The sequence below is a fragment of the Lactuca virosa genome, chromosome 6 (genome assembly GCF_052849685.1).
Source record: "Lactuca virosa cultivar CGN04683 chromosome 6, Lactuca_virosa_CGN04683_v6, whole genome shotgun sequence".
Lineage (NCBI taxonomy): Eukaryota > Viridiplantae > Streptophyta > Magnoliopsida > Asterales > Asteraceae > Lactuca > Lactuca virosa.
Window position 1 is genome coordinate 73384839 of NC_136431.1, and position 26253 is coordinate 73411091.

At 38.6% G+C, this 26253-nt stretch overlaps 1 protein-coding gene across 1 annotated transcript; it reads right to left on the bottom strand.

Annotated features, from left to right (window-relative positions):
* Nucleotides 1–22716: 22716 nt before the first annotated feature.
* Nucleotides 22717–24358, bottom strand: LOC145119844 (polygalacturonase-like). Its single transcript, XM_079055605.1, has 3 exons — nt 23915–24358; nt 23533–23822; nt 22717–23424 (listed from the first exon to the last, which is right to left on the bottom strand). The coding sequence occupies exons 1-3, from the start codon at nt 24353–24355 to the stop codon at nt 22977–22979; spliced, it is 1179 nt and encodes a 392-aa protein (XP_078911731.1). The 5' UTR covers nt 24356–24358; the 3' UTR covers nt 22717–22976.
* Between the last annotated feature and the right edge of the window lie 1895 nt (nt 24359–26253).

The window sequence follows — 26253 nt, forward strand, 5'->3', positions numbered from 1 at the left end:
ACTTGTTCTCAGTCAGGTTGGGTGTTTGTGTCAAATGGTGGAGTAGTGACTTGGAAAAGTTCCAAGCATGATATGGTAGCTGATTCTACTTGTGAATTAGAATACGTTGCAACAAGTGAGGCATCAGAGGAAGTGACTTGGTTGAAGAACTTCATCGGCAATTTCGGAGTAGTCCCGACCATTCAAGAGCCAATAGAACTTTTCTGTGATAATGAAGGGGCGGTTACTTTGATAATAAAACCAAATGATCATGGTAGATCCAATCATATCATCAGAAAGTACCATTACATCAGACATAGGATTTAAGAAGGTGATCTCCTGGTGAAGCGAGTATCATCATAAGACAATCCTATAGATCCTTTCACAAAGGCTCTAAGCGGGGTTAAACCCAACCAGCATGCTATGAGCATTGGCTTGAGAGACGATGTTAGTTTTAATAGTTACTTGATAGTTAGAAACTTTGTAACAGAATAAATGTAATTGATTTTGGTGATTGAATAATGGAGAATTATTTATGAGTAAGGTTACTTCCCTTTTCAATTGTTTATTCTTGTGTTTCATTTTGTGTGTTTTACTTCCTGAATGATTTGATTATTCAAATTCCACAGTCGCTCATACTTTTGGAAGTAAGTAGTAAATTAAGACTGTGATGAATAGATTGTAGATTGTCCATGGAGATTAGACATTGTAATGGGTTTGCTACAATATTCATTAGTACTTAGAAAATGGAGATTTTAAATATTAGATAAACCCACACTCAAAGAATTACTTCATGGATTATATCACATGTAATTTTGAGATGATAATATATTTTATTTTTCAAAAGGAGATATGTGAGTTGTAGATTAAAAGCCAGTGGTGCATTGGTATTGCGAAAACGCATCAGTAACATGATGTTATAAAATGTAGTGTCATGTATGATTTGGTGAGTAAAGGATACAAGTATATAACTCGAATTTTATTCGTTCATTTTTCCCTAATAGGGAAAGCAATATCTTTGGGTCCCTCGGTGATTTGGTGTTGATATTACAGTGTTGGTCCCTACCAGGACGAAATTGATGTGTTCAATTAGTAGCCTAATGACGTCAACACCAATAAGGAAATTGGGAAACATAATTTTGGACAATGAGATTGATTATAATCCATGTCTCATGTTCATACTATATCTTAAAGAACGAATGAATATTTGATCAGTTATCTTAGGGTCAATGTCTGATTTGATCAGAGTTCGGCAATAACTTTCAAAACCATTCTTTTCTATTTAATTTAGAGGCTACACTTGCACTTGTAGTTACAGACTTATCCAAGTGGAAGACTATTGGGTTAAGGTGTTTAAGCCAATAACTAAATTGGTGTATACTTGAATTAAAAGCAATGTTCTTTTTGGGTTGCCCTGAAAGCTAGTAATTGATTATAATGACATTTGGAGAGAGAGGTTGATTTATTGATTTATTATGTTATTAATAAATTGAAATAAACAGTTTCTTAATATATTATGAGATTAATATATTAATTAGAAATAGTATTATTTAATTAATAATTAACCATAAATTAATTGGAATTGATTAGATTAATTAAACGTGTAGAGACTTAAGCTGTAAATGTTCAATTGTTGAAGAATAGGGATTCTAGAACCTTCCATGGGTCATGGACTGTTTTAGAGAGCCTTTTAAGGGTTCTAGATTAATCATTAAATATAATTAAGGAGTTGGATAATTACCTAATTTGAAATAATAGTATTATATTCAAATTAGGTTTACAGGGTTCCTTAGTGCAATTATAAATATGAACCCTTTCCTACTAGTTTTTGTCCACTCCTAATCTAAGAAGCATAACCGAAAATTTACATCTCTCTTCCTCTCTGCTCAAGTCTTATTCTTACTAGGGTTTGGGTACAATCCATTAGAGGAATCAAGATTTTGTTGCTTGCTTTCCAAAGAATTTGAAGAAAGGAAATGATTTGATTATTTACTATAATAATCAAAAGGTATGTAAAGCCTAATTCGTTGTTAATTTCGAAAAATAGTATGGCTTCCTTAGGGTTCTTGATATTCATAGTTTATTTCTATCAATAGAGAAAACTTAGATCCAAATAGGTTGTATATGAACTTAAGGGTTAAGTTATTTCGCCTCATGCTTTGAATTATAACCTATAAAACCTATCTGTATTTTGATTCACTGAAGACTCAGGGCCACTGAGGACCTGAATATACTATATTTTAGTCGTTGAGGACTCGTAGGTAACACAAAATCATTGGGTTAAAACATACCCATTTCTACTATATATGTTCAATTGTCCGAGGACGTGATGCATCAATAGTGGCATATTATGGGTTTGTAACTAGGTTTAGGTTGAGCGTTGTGTTAGAACCTCTCTGCTTGTTCCTGTTTGATGAAGGATTTGGGGTTTGAAGCACGACCCCAACGCCTGATAGGGTCCAGCAGGCTAGTCGTTCGACTCGTATTGATTTTTGGGTACGTATTCTTGTGGGTAGTTGGCAAGTCCATGGGATGGGCCCATGGCAGTTGTGAAAGTGTTGTAAGACTACCGGGTAGCCATAACATTCACTAGGATGGTAGGAAGTTGCAGAAGTTTTGTAAGATTGCGGGGTAGCCGTAACATTCACTGGGATGGTAGGCAGCTGTGGAAGTGTTGTAAGACTGCAGGTAGCGTAGCATTCACTAGGTTGGTAGGCAGCTGTGGAAGTGTTGTAGGACTTCATGGTAGTTGTAGCATTCACTAGTTTGGTAGGCAGCTATACAAGTGTTTTAAGATTGTGGGGGTAGCCTTAGCATTCACTAGGTTGGTAGGTGGTTTTAGAAGTATTGTAAGCCTACGACTTGGATCGTAGCATTCTATAGGATTACCTAACCATCGCAAGAATTGTTGTGAGCCTATGGGTGGGCCACAACATTCATAGTATTGGGATAAATCATGGGCCGATTAGGGCCAAGTGGGATGTAAGACTACGACTTGGCCGTAACATTCACCTGAAGTGCAACAGACTTGTTGATGGTTCATGTGTTGGATGGTTAAGTCATCCTTTGTTTGGATTTGAGGATGGTTGGATTTGTGTTGGCAGATAGGCTAGGTAGCCTTTTTCGGTTAGACACTTAGTCAGAGTCTCGTTGTTTACCGTGTGTGAAGTTGTCAGTTTCAGCAATCAACCATGGATTCTGCATCCCAGTTTAATTATAGGACAACATGGAACCATGGCATCTCAGGTAGGCTGAATATGCGAATTTTGGTTAGAAGTATGTTAGGTAGATGTTGGCATGGCACCAATGGTTAATACTCGTGTTGGGAGTCGCTTTTGTATTTGAGTTCAAGGTTATCGACATTGGTAAATGGCCAAGCATACTGTTTACCAGTTATAAGTGAGATAATTCTGGATCAAAGGGGTTTTGATTGATTTGGGTTGTGAATTAGAGTTATTCTGGATGTGGTACGGAATGGTTATGTTTGTCTGTAAGTCAGACATAGTATAGGGTTTTCAGTTTTCAGGAAGAGCAATTGGATATTCTTTTGTTGGCTGAGGGCAGAATGTTAAGCTTCGTTATTCGTTAGGGTATGTTATTTTTGCTAAGACTGGGCTTTGATAGCATTGTTTTTAGGCGCTCATCAGTGTGAGATGACTTCTCAGTCTTAATTGGAATTCATGTAGTTCTGTCAGGATCCACTGGTGTGGCAGAGGATGCAAAAAGGAATGATTTCGAGGACGAAATCTAATTTAAGTGAGGGAAATTTGTAACACCCTATTCCAGGATGCTTCTTAATTCAGTGGTTGTGGGCTATAATTCGATTAAATGTAGGCTTTGGGCTTTGAGGAAGTAAAGTTTAAACCTTATTGGATGATGATAATATCGGTCATGAGATCTATGATCTTGATTCGTGTGCTGGAACCAAAGGGTAAAATGGAAAAAGTTATATGTCCTTCTTCTTGCATGGATTATGGTTTTAGTTAGACATGTGTTAAGCCAAAATTAACTAGATAAAATTCTAGGGCTCTTCAATACCTTTTCATGCATATGTAGAACGTCGAAATCGGAGTTGAAACGAAGAAGTTATGGTTGTTTGAAGTTGAATTAGAAGTTGAGGGTTTTGCCCTACACAGGGAATAAGCAAGCTACACATGGCATAGATGCTGAATGAGGAACATATTTTTATTGATCTATGCATAATGTAGGTTTTGCTACGCAGGTCATAGCCGCTGCTGACCAAAACCATAACCCTAAGGTTTTGGGCCCTGTTTAAGGGCTCTAACTTCTTGGAAACCTTCCCATAACCAGCCTCCATCACCTCATATCATTCCTTTGAATCCCTAGCCATCAATTGTGAATTTTGGAAGCATTAGTGTGATTTTTTTGTGCATTACTGAAGAAGGAGTCCATTGGAGAAGCAAGTGTGAGCTCCAAGCTTTGTAGATCCAGAATTTGCACTTCATCACCTATCTCCAAAAGGTATAAAGCTTTCATATTGATGCTCCTTTTTGTTAGATCTACTTACTAATGGGTTTTTATGCTTTTTGTTGTTTGACCTTTGTCCTTGTGAGTAAGGGTTACTCTAGACCATTTGAATCCCTCATTCTATTGTTTTTGAGGTTTTAGAGTCATGAAAATGAGAGTTTGGGCACTCTCATCCATCCATACATGAGTTGTTGAGAAAAATGTGTCATCTTGGACTTAGAGTTTGGTTGTGTGTGCATCTTGGGCATGCAAAGGGATAAAGTTAGAGACTTTATCCATTAAAACATTCATTTAGATCAGATCTGGGAGTTTGAGAGTTTGGTTTGTTGTATTAAGAGCTTAACAGAAGATTTTGGGATCAGGGGCCCTACGTTGGCCATAACCTATGTACGCATGGCGTAGATCAGCTACACAAGGCGTAAGTCAACTGATGGTTGACCGTTGACTCTTGGAGCGGTTTCACTTTTGGTCGACCATATTAGGACTTAGTATGGGAAAGGAAAAATGGTCTTTTGCCCAAAGGAAGTTTAATTGTGAGCCTAGACCTTTCACGAGCCAGTCATTTCCTTGATTGTTAATTAGGGTTTTATTGTGGATATGTTTAGAAATGGGAGGGTAGATATCTTCGGCTCGAGTGGGTGGTTTATTATAACGACCCAAAACTATGAAGTAAAAATTTCATTTTTAATTCAACCAAAACATTAATTATCTTTAAGTTGACGTTCAATATCTGCTTATCCAAATATTCGAAATTACTTATATAAGAAAACAGTTATCAGAGTACAATCCCAAAAATCATCATGATGCGGAAACATGGGTGGATGCACTGCAATCAAGTCGGGACCTTCCCTTTCGAACCGGAAGTTCCTGAAACCATAACCATAAAAACCGTAAGCACAAAGCTTAGTGAGTTCCCCAAAATACCACATACCATACATAAATACATACATCCAAGCATATATGGGTGCTTGGAATCCCCTTCAGTCTATTTCAATCCGATACCGGATCTAGTTCACCCCATACCACTACCATAGATATCAAACATATAATGAGCCTCGCCCGACATCGAGCCCTGCCCGGAATCGAGTTCCACTCGGTATACATATCTGTCTGTCATTAGGCCCCACCCGCTTTACATATAACATATAAACACATAATCATACAAACACATGCGATAATCACAAAGAGAATAACATACAATACAGTCATCGGGCCCCGCCCGGCATCGGGCCTTGCCCGGTAAGCGTACCAACACATAACACATGCAAGAGTCACGAATACATCTAGCATCCTAACATAATAAACCATGGGCCGACATTGGTGCTTTCGACCCGCTAAACACAATGAGGAAACTCACCTCAATCCGCTGATAATCAAATAACTGCTCGGACCACTGAGTTGGAAAACCTCGCGCCAAATAACAATAAATACAAACTTAATCAATAATTAACTCGATATCCCAAAATCCGAGGCTCACTCCATAAACCAACTTCGTAAAGGGTAAAAGACCATTTTACCCTTTTCTTATTTGTTCCATAACCAAGGCCCAACCTATAATGCATAAAAATCCCAAAACCCAAAATGGCAATCCAAATCCAATATGGCCCAACTTCCTAATTGGGCCAAAAAACTATCATGGGACCAACTTCGGTGGAAACCCTAAGTCCATCCATGGCCCAAAGTCAGAAGCCCAATGGCCCAAAGCTCAAAAAGCCCAAAATGACCAACTGGGGAGTACGCCCCGCGTACTCACCCTCTAAGCACATAGTACAAGTCAATTTTGCACAAAATCAGCATTACGCTGAGCGTACACTTGCGTACGCCCAACATACTCCTCCAGGGTCCAAAAATCCAAATTAAGCTCTTAATGGTTAAGACAATGACTTCCAAACTTGGATATGACCCTAATGAGATGTCTTAACCCGTAAAGTTAACAACTTTATTCACTTTTCATGGCTTAATGAGATTAAAACCTTAATACAAACCACAATAAGCACCCAAACTCATGCATGGTCCAACACAACTAATCAATATGACATATTTATGAATAAGAGACCTCCCAAATGTCAAGATCCAGCATACAAAGCTCGCGGAGTAGCCCTTACTCACAAGGGTGACTCTAAGGACCAAAATGAACCAAATATACACCTTATACTAGATCTAACACCATTCATCAAGATAGAAACTTTATACCTCCAAATAGTAGATCATCATGACGCAACAAGCCTGGATCCAAAAGCTTCAAGCAATCCCACACTTCTCCAAGAACTTCCTTCTTCTTCTATGAACACCAAAAAACATGAAATACCATCAAACTCTCAAAAACCACTCAAATGGGGGCTAGGGTTTCGTTTCTATGGTCTAGAGGGATGGAGGCTGAAGATAATAGCGTTTGGTGGTGAATTAAGGAGCTTAAATAGGGTTCAAGACCCTAAATTAGGGTTTGGGTCTGACTAGAGTACGCCCAACGTACTTCTGGTATGCCTAACGTACTCCTTAGAGCACCTGTGATCAAAATGCTTAGCGCGTCCAACGTACATCATTGTATGCCCATCGTACTGGCCTTAGTACTAGTACGCCATGTGTACTCATGTGTACGCCCCGCGTACTTGCTTTAACCCTAAAACCATGAATCTTCTGAAGGACATAACTTCTTCGTTATAAGTCCGTTTCCGACAATCCTTATATCCACGAAGAGGTGACGAGAAGCTCTACACTTCTATCAACTCATACTTACCTTAAAAGTTCCCGAACAAAAATCCAATTTCAATAAGCTTCCCAATGATCGTCTACATTAATCTGGTGAATGCTATGATCCCATCGCAATCTTACAACACATCCATAGTATTTTCCAATCCAGTGAGTGCTACGGCCACCCTGCAGTCTTACGACATGTCTATCCCACCATGGTCACCGCTCATGGTCTTACCACACCTCTACCATATCATCCACAATCATCTTGCGTCGAACCCACATCCGACTGAACCCCAATCAAGTGTTTGGGTCATGCTTCGAACCCCAAAGCCTTCATCAAACAAGAACAGTCAGCAAGGATCTAACACAACCCGCAACCTAGATCCGTCCACATGTCTTCTATCCATCACGAAGAAGCCGCCAACCATCTGTTGGAAGTTTCTCGAACTCCCAACTTACACAATCTTCAATCCAGATGACCACTTGACTTGTCTTCCCTACCGACTAGGATGTGAAACTCACCCTAGTTTCATACCTGATTCAACTCCGAAAATCTGAACGATCCTCCCCTACTTGGATTTGTCGAAGCTCTCCTAACCCATAAAATTTGATGGATTGCCAACCCATCTTGCCTCCTTATAACTCAAACCGTTGACGACATGAGCTTACCAAGAACTAGCATTTCATTACTAGCCAATCCCGATGGTCACACAACTCCTGGGATCCAGATGAATACTCCCTGAAATATCAGCAAGCCCGATAACCCCAATTTATTCCCCATGGTACATCACCAAATCCTTATGTCCTTCATGCTGGTAACAAAGATCATAACCCTTGCTCTGAACTGGCGAATATTCACTCCAACTTCCCATCCTCAGAAGAATCTCTGAATTCTAACCCTCTTCAACCCTTGCGATTATAAAATTGTCTGGCACTTCCAGTGACCAAACAAACTCATGCGACTTCCACCACCATCTTCTTGCTGCCACTCCTTCCCTAGCAATGGTAGTGTTTGAGCCCAAAATTCCTTCCATCTACGACTGATTACTATGTTTTGGGAATGGTAGATGCCAAGTGTCTGCAAGATTAATGATATATATAATCTTAGAAAAGAATTTAAAATCAACATCAATGTTTATAAGGGGTGCATGCAAGCATAATAGTACTTACCGTAGCTCCTTTAGGACATGTCTTTCCAGAGGATTTGCAGGCCCATAGAGAAGAACCTTGGGCATCAAGGGTTCCACCGGAGATGGTAACATGGTTAGTCCGGTAAAACTTAATCCAAACTTGGGCGTTGCCTATTGCATTATACGTTGAGGGAGCCACCAAAGTACCATCTATCTTCATTGTGATGGCTTTGCTCTTACATGCTTGGCCGGAGAATGTGATTGCAGAACCAATCAAGTACCTGCCAATGGGTACATAGATGATGGCGGGATTTGTTGAATTACAGGCCAAACCCCATGCTTTTAGGAACGCACTTCTTGAGTCTAAGCGGCCATTGGCTTTGGCTCCAAAACTAAGGACGTTATATGTTACCTTTGCTGAATATGAGTATTGGAAGAGGAGGAAAATCAAGACTGGAACAATATTCAGTTTGGTGACCATGATGAAGTTGTTAGGAAATGTTAAAGTACGTATAACCAATCCGTTGATTCAGTTATTTATATCTGTTAAATTGAGTGCATAATCCAGGTATGCACCGGGGGGTGGGTTGTATTATTGATAATGATTGATATGAAGTACTCCGTATGTATAGGAGTACGTACTGATCCATTGAGATGGTAACATGCGGGGAATATTAATCATGTAACCTCCATAATATATTAACATTTAACAAGTCTGTATAATATTCATTTCACAAAATGTGGTTTGAAATTTTGATAAAAAGGTTATTTAATTATGAAGTTATATTAAAATGGTGTGAATGGTATTGGTAGATGATATATATGTATTTAATATAGTTATCCTAATGCAAATGGGAATTAATGCAGGGAGTATGATCTCACATGGGTTAATTAGCGGAATGTCAACCCGGCCGGCCTAAAAATATTATTACGGACGTCGTACAAAAATTATGTCAACCTTGAAATATTTTTGTTCTTAGGGAAAACTATAGAAAGAAATCATTATATATATTATACCTTCAAATAAAAGTGACATTATCTTAAAAAGCTTATAATATGCCTTAGAATAACAAAGACATCAAGAAATAATTAAGTGTTTATGTGACCCATTACTGAAACCACAAATAATCAAAATCACCAAGGTGTTCTTGAAAGTAGAATAAATCTGATCTTCATTAATTGAAACTAGTGGGGAAGCCCATGCTAAGTGCGGGTTGATAGGATTATAGTTTTTAATCAAATATAGATTGCAAAAAATATGGAAAATATGTTTGTTTTATATGATTAAAGGTTGTTCCTTGTTTTTACAACAATATGGTAATTTAGTAAAATCACAAACATACCAAAAAAAAAAGTCCATTAAGTCTCATAATATATTAATACGTGCATATAAATAAATAATGTTTTTAGTGATTAGGTTCGATTATGCCCTATTTAATATATCATAATAGAAATGCTGGGGTCGAATGTCTATAGTGAGGAGTCAAATGTACTTTGTGTCTGTAAAGTGTCCAAAATAGTCTGGTTTCGACACTATTAACAAGGCATGTTAGTTTTGACACTGTAATGTTTAGTCCTTTTTATTTTTTACGCGTATGTTGTACCCTATAAATAGGGTAAGTATATAGAGTAGAGGAGTATCGAACACAACATCATTTTACATTTTATACTGAAACACTCGTGTACTCTTCAGACGATATTGAGTCAAACAGATCTTATTTAGATCGTGTGTCCATTTACAACTTTTATTGATTCATTTGTGTTCTTAATCAAAATCTAACTCACATCAATTGGTATCAGAGTAGGATTCTCTCAATCGATTGAAGTTTGTCATAATTTTTGCATTTTTCTTAATCGCTCTTTTCGATTCAAAATCTTCCGCAAATTTAATCAGGAAATTGGTGTCAATCGGTTGTATTGAATTGATTTTTCACTCTGTTTGTTAGATCGATTGATTTCTAATCAATCTCTGATTGATTTCTTTCCTAGATTTTCATTTGAATAAAAAATTCTCTTTTTACGAAATCCGTACAACAATGGCGAATTTCGGTTTGAACACAATGTCTAATTTCTCTCACTTGCTCGGATCATCAACAAAGATTCCGATGTTGATTCTGGAATATTATGAGCAATGGGTTGACATGATGAATGATTATCTGAATGGGATTGATGAAGATATGATGAGATCCATCAAAAGAGGAGAATATTGTCCGGTGATGTTAGTCGATGTTGGTATGTCTGTAAATTCTGATGACATGATGACAGGAGGATCCAGGATGAGGGAAAATGATAAGAAATGTATGCGTGAATTACGTGGTGCTCTTCCACCAGTAGTCTACAATTACGTTCAAGGATGTAAAACTACAAACCAAATTTAGGATACATTAAAGGAGAAATATCAACGAAATGAGAAGACAAAGAAGAGTTCCCTCAAATAATGCTTGCTAGAGTTGGGAGAGTTCAAGCAGAAGGAAACAGAATCAATCGTATCAAACTATGATCGATCGAATGAATTGATCTTCAAGTGTTCTCGCTTTGGAGTGACACGTTCATCACTAGAGTTCAATCTCAACTTTCTCATGGGTTTAAGAAAGGAAGGGAGAAATATCAGTCTGATGATCAAGACACAAGAAAGCTTTGATTATTACTCTCTTGCAGATCTGTACAATGTATTGAAAGCACATGACAGTGAGATTAATGACAATACCTGAAGAAAGAAAATTGAGTTTAGGAGGACGTTTGGCCTTGGGGTCAAAATTTGCTCCAAAGGAATCTGAAGTCAAATCTGATGAAGAAGCCAATAATGGTGAAAAAGTTTTCTTGTTTAACTCGGATGATGAAGCTGTCACATACTACTCGAACAACAAAGTGAATAAATTCTTTAAGAAGCCTTTTAATCCAAAATTCAAGAACATTAATGAGGTTAAAGGAAACAGTTCATCTGGAAAAAAGTGTGAAGGATGATTCGAAACTAGAGAAGGATGTTAAAGGTGCGTATGAGAAGAAGAAGGAATTAAAACTGAATGGAGACTCAGGTTATGACTGTAACTACTGCAATGGGTCGAATCATTTGGAAAAGGATTGCATGCTGAGGAAGAAAGAAGAGAAAAGGGAGAGAGTAAAAAACGAAGCCTATTACGTGGAGAGGCTTGAAGAAATTCATTCATAGACAAAGAACCTTTCGTTAGTTGGTAAAGGAAATGATGAGGAAGATGGAACTTATCAGATCTGATCTTCAGGATCGGATGATGATGATATGCGAAATCCAACTCATGGGGAAATGCATGCGAAGATGAAGGAAGATGGAGAGGAGAAAGGTGTTTCAGATGAGAAGGATGAAGAAGAAGAGATTATTGGAAGCTGTTTCTGTTGGATTAGGTATTTAAGCCCATAACTATAGTTAGTATGTACTTGACCCGATAATAGCATGGTCCTTTTGGGTTGCCTTCATCGGAGCAATTTGATAGGATGGATATTTGAGAAAGAGGTTATTTATGATTTATTAATATATTATAAGAATAATATATTAATTGAGAAATCATATTATTTAATTGGTATTGATCAGGAATTAATTTAGAATTAATTCAATGATCAAAATAGACTGATTAAATTAACGGGGACTGATTAGCTAAATCAGTAATACATATAGTTTGGGCTAATGATCCATGTTGATTAGGGATAGACTAAATCTATGTGAGAGTCCATGAAGAGTTAGTCCAAAGGGCCTATCAAATGAGTTAATGGATTGTTTGAAGGCCTAAGTGAATGAATTAGGGTTTACAAGTTAAAACCCTAGGAATTCCACACAATATATGTAACCCCTAGCACTCCCAAAATCGGCCAAGACTTAAAAGAAGTAACCCTAGCGTATTTTTTGTTCCTCCGAGCCTCTCTCTTATAGTCCTCCATTGTTCTTGGTGTTTGTGACTAATTTGAGGTATCACATTTGAGGTGCTAAGCTCTTGAAAGGCCAAGTTCTACGAGCTACAACAAAGAGGTGCTCATCTAACTTGTTTTATGTTGTAAATCTCAAAATTGTATGCTAGTTAGGGTTCATTCTTTGGATAAAAGAAAATTGCATGTATAACTTGAGAAAACTTAGATCCAAAGAATTAGGGTTGTTTGTGCACCATAAGATTGTTATAGTGCTCAAAACCCATCAGTGGTATCAGAGACTAGGGTGTTTTCTGTTATGTTGATGCATTGGTTAATTGTTCAAAGTTGAAGCAAATTGAAATCTGCTCTCTGACTGGTGGACTCGATGAGTCCTATGAAGGAACTTGACGAGTTGAGCCAACTCGACGAGTCCATTGCCTGACTCGACATGTTGGATCATCTGTTTGCAGATTTTCAGATTTTTTGGCCAGAATTGGATTATGATCATTACCACAAAATGTTTTGACTGATAAAATTCATTTTTTATGATAAGGTAATGATTATCCTCAACCAATTGGAGGATAATTGTCAAATTTTAAGATAATTACTTGATTATGTGATAAATTAATTATTTGTAGAATTTGATTTGAATTATCTTTCAATATGAAATTAGATTAGGTCAAATTTTGTGATATAGATAAATTATATGATTAATTTAATTGTTTTCAAATTTGATCTAACATGTTTTGAAAAGTTTCAAAACTTGCCCTCAAGTTTTGGAATTTAAAATTGGATTAAAAGTTTTGATTTTGAAATATTTAAATTCTAAACCCTAGAGTTTTAAAAGTTTAAAATTCAACTCTTATACTATTCTAAACCCTATAAGGGGGTATAATGAAATTGTCTATAAAATGGCGATTAAATGGGTGTCCAGTCTCACCCGCCGCTTCCTTGACTAGTGGAGGGTCGTTAACCGAACAGGTAGGATAGGATATTAATTCTCATTAATAAGTATAATGATAATTATAAAAGTAACTAAATGTTTTTCATAAATTCTCAGTCTTAGTTACTTTAGGAAAAATGTGAAAATGGTGATATTCCATGAAATTGCGCTTTACACCTTGCCAAGTCGTTAGTGGAGCGTATGTGGTTTACCGACACACTAGTTTGGACTAACAAGGGTGGGAAGGGGTAGCTAGGTATTTGTCATAGATCAATAGAGCCTGTATGGTTCACTGACACATTGATTAGGTGATAAATGACATCGAGAGTACCACACATATTTACATGGTTATTCACACCTTGTTTGTGATCCTCGGTATCCCAGTCACAAACTTGAAGGGCATAATCGAGATTAAACATGCCATTGAAAGGTTTAATGAATTTCAAAGATCTAGGATTTTCATAAAACTTAATTATTTGAAATTTTGATTTTGGGTGGTGAAAATTGGTAAACCGTCATTTACCTCCCTTCAAATAATTTGCAATTAGATTACGACATCCTTTTTCTAAGTTGTGAATTATTGTGTTTAGTTCTTGCCTTAATATTTCATTTGGGTGTTATATTAAGGAATTTCTATCTAATGAAACTTGTCATTCTTTTCAGATGTCTACCTCAAACAACGCTTCAAACTCAAACTCTTCCGGCTCTTTCTCCCTCATGAACTTATGTAGGAGGGTCATTTTCGATGGGTCGAATTTCAATGAATGGATTCGAAACATTCACATGGCCATTCAATACGAGGAAAATGAATATGTCCTCGACAAAGAGATAAAGGAGATTGATGAAGAAACTGCTACTCCTGAGCAACTGGCTGAGTATAGGGCTCATGAGAAGGACACGACAATTGTGTCGTGCATCATGCTAGCCACTATGACTTCTGAGCTTCAAAAGTCCTACAAGGATTTCTAGCCTTTCGAGATGCACCAAGACTTGATGGAAAGGTACCATCAGAGTGCTCGACAAGAAAGGTATGAAATCATTGCCTCCATGATAATAACAAAAATGAAAGATGGAGAGTCCATCACGGCCCACTTGCAAAAGATGCAAAGATATGTGGACCGCTTGCTAAAGTTGAATGTCAATTTCGACGAAGAGTTGGCTATGGACATTATCCTACACTCTTTACCTCCTTGTTATGATCAGTTCAGGATGACGTATCATATGAATAAGGAGGAAGTCACTCTAAGCAAGCTTCAAGGCCTTCTGAGAACTGCTGAAATTAGTCTAAAAGACAAATCTGTTGTACCCAGTCCTACTGCTTCCACCTCAGTCCTATCAATTAGGCATGGGAAAGGGAAGAAAAGGAAATCTCCTTTAAGGAATCACAAGGGAAAGTCTCATGATAGATCCTCTTCAAGTGGGTCCAAAGGTGGTTCTGCTACTCCCTCATCCAATCCAAAGGAAGACGAGTTCTTTAATTTTCATGAAAAGGGGCATTGGAAAGGAAGCTGCCCTAAATGCTTGCAGTACATTAATGATGAAAAGATAAAGCCCACCTTCGCAGGTATTTACACTATTCAATCTAAAAACTCATCACATAATAGTTCTTGGGTCCTTGATACAGGATGTGGTTTTCACATTTGTTATGAATTGCAGGGTCTAAGAAGAAGTAGGGATGTGGAGCACGGGAAGATGAACTTGATCATGGGGAATAGGAAAGCGTCACCTGTCACCAAGATTGGAGTTTATTATTTATTGCTTAGTAATGGGTTAGGGTTAGATTTGAACGATTGTTGCTACTCGTCAGAAATGGCGAGAAACATTATTTCTTTTCATGGTTTGTATGAACAAGGTTTTAGATTTTCATTTAACAATGAAATTGGTTCTATTATTGCTTTTTATAATGGTAAATTTTATTTTGAAACATTTACTTGTAATGGTATATATGAAACTGTGATGGTTGTAGACAACTTAGGAAATAATATATTGCATATTGATATGTCGAATGGTTTGGACAAGGCAGGCTTGTGGCATTGTCGTCTTGGACATGTCAACAAGAAACGCATAGCTCAACTCCAAAAGGATGGTGTGTTGGAGTCAGTTGACTTATAATCGGATGCATGACACGTGCGAATCTTGTTTGCTTGGAAAGATGACCAAGTCACCTTTCACTGGTACTTGTGAAAGAGGTGAGGGTTTGTTGGATCTCATACACACCGATGTGTGGGGATCTTTCAGATCCGCCACAAGGGATGCTAACCGCTTCTATGTAACTTTTAACGACGATTATAGATGATATGGATATATCTACTTAATCAAGCACAAGGCGGAAACCTTTGAAAAGGTCAAAGAGTTTAACCAAGAAGTGGAGAATCAATTGGGCAGGAAGATAAAGATGCTCCGATCCGATCGAGGTGGTGAGTTTCTTAGTATTGAGTTCCATGACTGTCTTAAAGAATGTGGAATTGTTTCACAATTGACGCCACTTAGGACACCATAACTTAATGGTGTGGCTAATAGGCGCAATCGAACCTTGTTGGACATGGTTCGTTCCATGATGAGTCGAGCTTCGTTACCTATCTCATTATGGGGGTATGCCTTAGAGAATTCCGCCCATATCCTTAATCTAGTCCCAACTAAGAAGGTTTCCAAAATACCTCACGAAAAGTGGACAGTGAAGGTTCCCTCATTAGCACTTATGAAGGTTTGGGGTTGCGAGGCTTTCGTAAGATGAGAGACTCACGACAAGCTCGAACCTCGTAGTGAGCGTTGTATTTTCATCGTCTACCCACATAAATCCTTTGGATATTTTTTCTATAGACCTAGTGAGAACGTGGTCTTCGTGAAAGAAAACTCATATGCCAAGAGGATAGTGTGAGGCAAATTGACACTAGCGCTCAACCTGAGGATGAGAATCTTCAAGAGTTAAGCGATGAAGGAACCTCTAACACTAGCGCTCAACCTGAGGATGAGAATCTTGTTGAACCAGTTGACGAGTCCTTACCTCTGAGATGTTCCAGTAGATTTAGTGTTCCACCTTTGTTGTATGGTTTTCATATAACAAGTGAAGGTGATACGTTTATCAGTGATAGCACAGTGATAAATTTGGATGAACCTAACAACTACAAGGAAGCCATGGCGGGCCAAGAGTCTGCAAAGTGGAAAGAGGCAATGGACATCGAGATTCAGTCTATGCATGACAATCAATTTTGGAACTTGGTTGACAATGTACCAGGTCGTAAGATGGTCGGGTGCAAGTGGATCTTCAAGAAGAAGACCGACATGGATGGGAAAGTACACACATATAAGGCGTTATTGGTTGCGAAGGGCTTTACTCAAAATCCTGGAGTTGACTATGATGAGACCTTCTCACTAATAGCGCAGATCAAATCTATAAGGGTTATGCTACCCATAGCTGCATTTCATGATTATTAAATATGACAGATGGATGTCAAAATTTCTTTCCTTAATGGGAAGTTGGTTGAGGATGTTTACATTTAGATGCGAAGTACCCTAATAGAGTGTGTAATATTGAGAAATCCATTTATGGACGAAAGCAAGCATATCGCGGATGGAATGTTTGTTTCGATGAGAAAGTCAAAGAGTTCGGGTTTTCGAGAAGCGATGATGAGTCCTGCGTATATGTCAAGGCTAGTGGGAGTGTAGTTAGCTTTCTGGTGTATTATGTGGATGACATACTACTCATAGGAAACGACGTTCCAACCTTGCAGGAAGTTAAGTCCTGGCTTGGGAAGTGTTTCGCTATGAAGGACCTCGGGGAAGCTGCTTACATTCTAGGGATAAGGATATTGAGAAATAAGACTAAAAGACTAATAGGAATTAGTGAAACTACGTACTTGGACAAGGTGTTGAAACGTTTCAACATGGAGAATTCCAAGAAATGAGAATTGCCTATCCAGAGCAATACCAAACTGAGTAAGACTCAAAGTCCGAGTATCGATGCTGAAATAGCAGAAATGAGTCGAGTACCATATGCTTCTGCCGTTGGCTCGATCATGTATGCTATGACATGTACTCGCATTGATATGGCTTTTGCTTTGAGCATGGTTAGTCGATATCAAGGGAATCCTGGTAGAACTCACTGGATAGCAGTAAAGAACATTCTTAAGTACCTGCGGAGGACTAAGGACTGGGTCCTTACCCTCGGTGGGAGTGATGACTTGAGAGTGACAAGGTATAGTGACGCCAGCTTTCAGACTGACAGAGATAATTTCTGCCCTCAGTCGGGATGGGTATTTACCCTAAATGGAGGATCAGTAACATTGAAAAGTTCTAAACATGAGACTATAGCTGATTCAACATTCGAATCAGAGTACATAGCAGCAAGCAACGCGTCGAAGGAGACAATATGGCTAAAGAACTTCATCGGAGACCTTGGAGTTGTACCAGCTGTAAAGGAGCCTATGGAGATTTTCTGTGACAACGAGGGTGCGGTCGCTTTAACCAAGGAACCAAGGGATCATGGCAGATCTAGACACATCGAAAAAAAATATCACTTCATAAGACATCGAGTAGAAGAGGGACTCCTCGTAGTGAAGAGGGTATCGTCAGAGGATAACCCAGCAGATCCCCTTACGAAGGGACTGAGTAGGGTTAAGCATTTGCAGCATGCTAAGAGCATTGGCCTAAGGGACGATATTAGTTTTAGTGATTAGATAGGCAGTTAGAAACTTGTAATAAATAAATGTAATTGGCATTTGATGATTAAATAATAAGGGTTTTATTTATAAGTAAATTTTACTGTCTTCTGTCAAATGTTTATTTTATGTTTCACTTTTGCATGTTTTGACTTCCAGAATAATATGATTATTCGAACTATCCACAGTCAATCATACTTTGGAAGTAGGTTATGAAGTTAGACTGTCATGAATTGGCTTGTAGATGTCTAAGATGCTTAGACATAGCAAAAGTTTGCTACAACATTCCCAATGATCGTCTACATTAATCTGGTGAATGCTATGATCCCATCGCAATCTTACAACACATCCATAGTATTTTCCAATCCAGTGAGTGCTACGGCCACCCTGCAGTCTTACGACACGTCTATCCCACCATGGTCACCGCTCATGGTCTTACCACACCTCTACCATATCATCCACAATCATCTTGCGTCGAACCCACATCCGACTGAACCCCAATCAAGTGTTTGGGTCATGCTTCGAACCCCAAAGCCTTCATCAAACAAGAACAGTCAGCAAGGATCTAACACAACCCGCAACCTAGATCCGTCCACATGTCTTCTATCCATCACGAAGAAGCCGCCAACCATCTGTTGGAAGTTTCTCGAACTCCCAACTTACACAATCTTCAATCCAGACGACCACTTGACTTGTCTTCCCTACCGACTAGGATGTGAAACTCACCCTAGATTCATACCTGATTCAACTCCGAAAATCTGAACGATCCTCCCCTACTTGGATTTGTCGAAGCTCTCCTAACCCATAAAATTTGATGGATTGCCAACCCATCTTGCCTCCTTATAACTCAAACCGTTGACGACATGAGCTTACCAAGAACTAGCATTTCATTACTAGCCAATCCCGATGGTCACACAACTCCTGGGATCCAGATGAATACTCCCTGAAATATCAGCAAGCCCGATAACCCCAATTTATTCCCCATGGTACATCACCAAATCCTTATGTCCTTCATGCTGGTAACAAAGATCATAACCCTTGCTCTGAACTGGCGAATATTCACTCCAACTTCCCATCCTCAGAAGAATCTCTGAATTCTAACCCTCTTCAACCCTTGCGATTATAAAATTGTCTGGCACTTCCAGTGACCAAACAAACTCATGCGACTTCCACCACCATCTTCTTGCTGCCACTCCTTCCCTAGCAATGGTAGTGTTTGAGCCCAAAATTCCTTCCATCTACGACTGCCGATCCTACCGGAACAAATGCTAAAGCCCAAAAGTCCTTCCATCTACGACTGTCGATCCTACCGGAACAAATGCTAACACGACTGAACTCTGACTTCATTGAAGAACTAACTAGGTAATCCGACCTAGGCCTTCTAAATGATATCCCTAAATTGACCCCATCAAAGAACTGGAACAACAACCGAACAAATTGAAACCCGCTTAGAAAGATACGACCTACTGTTGACTCTTGGCATGCAAAAGCCATATAACAATTATTGATGATATAACTTAGGCAATAACAGCGAACTAACTAGAGATAATTCTTAGCCATACCCAAACAAGATTCCAAAGAAATATAAATACTAATAATAATCAAGAGAAAAGCAAAAGATAATATACGCGCAATAGCTTCTGATGAAATCCTGACCTCCCCTTCCTACCAAAGAACCTGCGATGGAACCCGGGCCGCCCCAACCACTAAGCGTGGGCAATTCATCTTGATATGGCCAGACTGATGACAAAGATGACACAATTCTACCTCTAAGGTGCATTCTTGGCGGAGTTGGCGCTTCCATCCACACCTGCCACATTTAAACTTGCCACACACACACTCATGTGCTCTTTCATCCTTCGTGTAAACATCATGGCCCCTCGGGCCTCTAACACTAGACATGGGAACACACAACGGCGCAGATGTTGCTAGCCGAGTAAGACCATGGGTCCGCTTCCTCTTCCCTAGTCGCCTCTCCAAACCTATCTCCTGCTCCCGAGTCACCCCGACCACCCCCATTAACCGCCTGAACAGCCAAGATCCGACCCTCAAACCTGGCGGCCAATCTATCGGTGACACGACCAATTATGTCGGGTAATCCTTAAGTAAAGCTCGTGAAACCTTGGTGGCAATCCAATCGTGGGACCGATCTCCCGGAAGGGATGATGAAAAACCCACCTCTGATCCCTTACGACAAGAGCTAGCAAAAGGATCCTCCTTCCCAAAGTATTATAGGGCTCCACAAGCCTTGAGCTCCTGATGGGCCCCAAACGGTCCTCCTACAATCTAGGTCTGAAAAGCACCGAGATGACCATCCAAAATTTCCAAAATCCCCTCCTTGACCGAACCAAAGATCATAGGAGTCTATTCCAAATTACCGTGGGTAATCTCCGACGAGATGAACTCCCGCATCTACTCATCGATCGGCTCGGTACCTGCACCTGATCCTGAACCCGAACCCGAACCTCCTTCTTGAGTGTTCATCACCATTCTAAAAAAAATCATGCAAATGATTAGAACATATCCTAGAATCCTTATACCACAAGCTTCCTAGATTCTCCAAGACTCTCCCGATTCGAGTATGGATCATTTGCTTTTAGTAGTATGGGCCCAATACTACCTTCTGCACCTATCCATACTTTCCTCAACAATCATCCTGAATCCTCTAACTCACCTTCTCAGTTGATACTCCAAATGCTCGCTGAACAATGCAACTCAACCCACTGAAGCACTTCCTAGGCTTTCCTAGGTTTTCGACCTCACACTGCCATCAGCTGCTGAAGAACTCCCCATAATGTAAGCGAGTACCTCATGAATACAATCACATGCAACAAAGCTCAGATAATCCTTCGAGTAAAAGACTCATCCCTACAACGGTTAGACTCAAACAAGAGCTGCGCAATAGGGTCAAATCCATTACTCTGAGATTATTCAACCTTTATTACATATGACTTAACATATTCACTTAATAGCTAACTCACATCACTTAAGAGTGCTACAAAGCACAAAGCAAGCAACATTCGTGCAATAGCTATCCAATCCATAGAATATCCAAAGAACATTCAAACTCACATACTAGAACTCATGCTAGGAACTTCCACTCTCACTGCCTGTTCCCTTATTCATGCAAATTATACACAATACATGATCAAATAGACTATCAAATAAAAGACTCTACCCTATGACCACAACCAAACGAGGAACAGAAAATAAGGCCAAGTCAATCATTCTAGGGCTATATGATCCTAATTGTATATAGTTTTTAAAGCATACACTTAGCAATTACTAATACCAATACATATTCTCATTCCAGCATAGCCTCCAATGCTCTCTAGGCTACAAGGCATCACATATCAGACCAATCTATCATGCAATTCCTGAAAGTATCCCTAGCCTCATCCTAACATGCAATTCTCATAACATATAATCATAACAAACATGTATGGGTATTCTGGGAATCATATACTTGAGCTCGGACGATTGCAGGCATCACACTCCCTTTGTGTTTATAAAAATCCTTTTAGAAATTTCATTCCCTTTACAAAAATATTTTTAAAACTGGATTTTTTTAAAGAAAAATTACCAATTCCTCAGTTTGAGTTTAGTCATACTCGAGAGTGTGCCCGAATCCCTCAAACCAAGGCTCTGATACCAACTTGTACCGACCCAAAATTATGAGGTAAAAGTTTCATTTTTAATTCAACCAAAACATTAATTACTTTTAAGTCAACATTCAATATCTGCTTATCTAAATATTCAAAAGTACTTTTATAAAAAAACTGTTATCAGAGTACAATCCTAAAAATCACCATGATGTGGAAACATGGGTGGATGCACTGCGATCCAGCCGGATGCTTCCCTTTCGAACTAGAAGTTCATGAAACCATAACCATGAAAACCGTAAGCACAAAGCTTAGTGAGTTCCCAAAATACCACATACCATATATAAATAACCCAAAACGTATCTGGGTGCTTGCAATCCCCTTCGGTCTATTTAAATCGGATATCGGGTCTATTTCACCCCTACCACTACCATACATATCAAACATATAGTGGGCCCCGCTCGGTATACAGATCTGTCAGTCATCAGGCCCCGCCTGGCTTTGGGACCCGTCCGGTATATATATAACATATAAACACATAATCATACAAACACATGTGAAGGTTGATGTGTTTCATGAGAAGGTTGATGTGTTTGAGCTCAAAACGCCGTGGGTGGAAGAGAAGATACGTGAGCCGAAAGTGAGAAACAATTCATGACTTTCTGCTTGAGAGAGAAGATCACAAAAAGAGGGATGTGGTTTTATAGCCGGTTGTGTTATAGAGAAGGTCTCGAAAGAGGCAAACAATAACTCGTGATTTTGTGAAGACCAATCACTGCAAGTTGATCACATATAGTTTTGAATTTACGATCGTAGTCGGACACCGTAGAATTTTCCTTCTGCAGTTACGAAAGGGAATTATGGAGTATGCATCCATTAAATGGAGTCGTGCTTGTAGGAGTTTCAAGATCGTACCATACGTCACCGGATGTTTTTAGGGCGAATGCCATAACCATGGCATCTCCAGAGAGGGAAGAATGAAGCAGAATAATAGCTCGTTGGTCAGCCTCTTGCTGAGAGAGATAGGTGAGATAGGGAGAAGCTTTACCTACAGGCATCATCAATGGTGGGTTCTGGAGAGCTAACGTTGCCATGCACGTATCCTGTAAGTTTGTGAGTTTCTGGTAGGCAAGGAGTGGCAGGACCTGATTGCGCCACAAAAAAATAATTAGAAGATGATATCTTAATTATATCATATGATGTAGAGTGGCTAGGGAAATAGAAGCAGGCATCTCCGGTGGAGTCGCCGGCCGCCGATGACAATAGTAGGGAAGAGAGAGAAATCGAGAGGTGGAAAAAAAATGGATTGGTACCTATGTTGTATATTGAAGAATATAAAGTACAGGTTACAACATATACTGTAGGAAATAACAAATTATCCTATTTTACAAGATCTACGTACACAATGGTCTCTCTGATGCTTTGTTGACTAATTAACAACTAGATCTACCGCAAAAAGAAAAAAAAGGTGTCTCTTTTTCAGATGTATCAAAAGTTGTCTGCCTTATTTTGGAGGTGGAAGTCCAATCTTTTAGTTGTCTGCTTCGGATGTATAAAAGTTCCGAATAAGATTGCCTAAAATTTTTGCCTCAAACGAGTACTTGAATTAGAGACAACTTGTAGGTTGAAGTAATCCAGAAGCAGTACCAGCAGCATAGGAGCAAGAGGAGACTGCTGGTTGACCCCCATATTTGAGGTTAACATCCTTTAGTCTGATATTAGTGCATGGCTTCCCCTTTCTACAATCAAATTTCACTGCCACCCGTGTTGCTGATGTTCCATGTACATCCTCATACAGCACGTTGCTGATCTTTACTCCTGAAACCTGATTGGGGCAATTCTCATTGTTTGGGCAGTAATTTGCATCTATTAGTATCGGATTTTTTACGTTCACCATACTTGCATGCTGGAAAACAACATCCTTCACGAATCCATTACTAAGTCTTGCCCATGTCTTTATCCTTAAACCGTTGTCACTACCTATAAATGTTGCAGTTTTTACAGTAACATTCTGAACACCCGCTTCGATAACGTCCCAACCTAGACTCCCGATGCTGCATCCACATAACACAACTAATTAACAGATACACAAACACACTTGGAGAAGAATAATATATCATAGTTCAAAACAAAACTATAGATGTTATAAAATACTCATGTACCTGATGCCATGACCGGGTCCACACACCACCTTCTCTATCCAGACATTAGAATTGCCGGGGCCAATGGAGATGCAGTCGTCCCCTGTAGAGATCTTAGAATTCAAGATGGTAACGCCTGTGGAAGATGATAAATGGATACCATCTGTGTTAGGGCTGAGCCCGGGTGCTGAGATACTCACCCCTTGTAGCTTGGCATTGGTGCATGCATATAGCAGGATGTGGAACATTTGGCTGTTTAATGACCTTAAATTACTGATTACTATGTTTTGGGAATGGTAGATGCCAAGTGTCTGCAAGATTAATGATATATATAATCTTAGAAAAGAATTTAAAATCAACATCAATGTTTATAAGGGGTGCATGCAAGCATAATAGTACTTACCGTAGCTCCTTTAGGACATGTCTTTCCAGAGGATTTGCAGGCCCATAGAGAAGAACCTTGGGCATCAAGGGTTCCACCGGAGATGGTAACATGGTTAGTCCGGTAAAACTTAATCCAAACTTGGGCGTTGCCTATTGCATTATACGTTGAGGGAGCCACCAAAGTACCATCTATCTTCATTGTGATGGCTTTGCTCTTACATGCTTGGCCGGAGAATGTGATTGCAGAACCAATCAAGTACCTGCCAATGGGTACATAGATGATGGCGGGATTTGTTGAATTACAGGCCAAACCCCATGCTTTTAGGAACGCACTTCTTGAGTCTAAGCGGCCATTGGCTTTGGCTCCAAAACTAAGGACGTTATATGTTACCTTTGCTGAATATGAGTATTGGAAGAGGAGGAAAATCAAGACTGGAACAATATTCAGTTTGGTGACCATGATGAAGTTGTTAGGAAATGTTAAAGTACGTATAACCAATCCGTTGATTCAGTTATTTATATCTGTTAAATTGAGTGCATAATCCAGGTATGCACCGGGGGGTGGGTTGTATTATTGATAATGATTGATATGAAGTACTCCGTATGTATAGGAGTACGTACTGATCCATTGAGATGGTAACATGCGGGGAATATTAATCATGTAACCTCCATAATATATTAACATTTAACAAGTCTGTATAATATTCATTTCACAAAATGTGGTTTGAAATTTTGATAAAAAGGTTATTTAATTATGAAGTTATATTAAAATGGTGTGAATGGTATTGGTAGATGATATATATGTATTTAATATAGTTATCCTAATGCAAATGGGAATTAATGCAGGGCGTATGATCTCACATGGGTTAATTAGCGGAATGTCAACCCGGCCGGCCTAAAAATATTATTACGGACGTCGTACAAAAATTATGTCAACCTTGAAATATTTTTGTTCTTAGGGAAAACTATAGAAAGAAATCATTATATATATTATACCTTCAAATAAAAGTGACATTATCTTAAAAAGCTTATAATATGCCTTAGAATAACAAAGACATCAAGAAATAATTAAGTGTTTATGTGACCCATTACTGAAACCACAAATAATTAAAATCACCAAGGTGTTCTTGAAAGTAGAATAAATCTGATCTTCATTAATTGAAACTAGTGGGGAAGCCCATGCTAAGTGCGGGTTGATAGGATTATAGTTTTTAATCAAATATAGATTGCAAAAAATATGGAAAATATGTTTGTTTTATATGATTAAAGGTTGTTCCTTGTTTATACAACAATATGGTAATTTAGTAAAATCACAAACATACCAAAAAAAAAAAGTCCATTAAGTCTCATAATATATTAATACGTGCATATAAATAAATAATGTTTTTAGTGATTAGGTTCGAATATGCCCTATTTAATATATCATAATAGAAATGTTGGGGTCGAATGTCTATAGTGAGGAGTCAAATGTACTTTGTGTCTGTAAAGTGTCCAAAGTAGTCTGGTTTCGACACTATTAACAAGGTATGTTAGTTTTGACACTGTAATGTTTAGTCCTTTTTATTTTTTATGCGTCTGTTGTACCCTATAAATAGGTTAAGTATATAGAGTAGAGGAGTATCGAACACAACATCATTTTACATTTTATACTGAAACACTCGTGTACTCTTCAGACGATATTAAGTCAAACAGATCTTATTTAGATCGTGTGTCCATTTACAACTTTTATTGATTCATTTGTGTTCTTAATCAAAATCTAACTCACATCAATTGGTATCAGAGTAGGATTCTCTCAATCGATTGAAGTTTGTCATAATTTTTGCATTTTTCTTAATCGCTCTTTTCGATTCAAAATCTTCCGCAAATTTAATCAGGAAATTGGTGTCAATCGGTTGTATTGAATTGATTTTTCACTCTGTTTGTTAGATCGATTGATTTCTAATCAATCTCTGATTGATTTCTTTCCTAGATTTTCATTTGAATAAAAAATTCTCTTTTTACGAAATCCGTACAACAATGGCGAATTTCGGTTTGAACACAATGTCTAATTTCTCTCACTTGCTCGGATCATCAACAAAGATTCCGATGTTGATTCTGGAATATTATGAGCAATGGGTTGACATGATGAATGATTATCTGAATGGGATTGATGAAGATATGATGAGATCCATCAAAAGAGGAGAATATTGTCCGGTGATGTTAGTCGATGTTGGTATGTCTGTAAATTCTGATGACATGATGACAGGAGGATCCAGGATGAGGGAAAATGATAAGAAATGTATGCGTGAATTACGTGGTGCTCTTCCACCAGTAGTCTACAATTACGTTCAAGGATGTAAAACTACAAACCAAATTTAG

What these genes read in the sequence shown, in the direction of transcription:
- LOC145119844 (XM_079055605.1), bottom strand. Translation starts at nt 24,355, where the DNA reads ATGGTCACCAAACTGAATATTGTTCCAGTCTTGATTTTCCTCCTCTTC. An exon ending in CATGTCCTAAAGGAGCTACG is followed by an intron (nt 23,823 to 23,914) that starts GTAAGTACTATT and finishes TTAATCTTGCAG; the next exon opens with ACACTTGGCATCTACCATTC. An exon ending in GGACCCGGTCATGGCATCAG is followed by an intron (nt 23,425 to 23,532) that starts GTACATGAGTAT and finishes ATGTGGATGCAG; the next exon opens with CATCGGGAGTCTAGGTTGGG.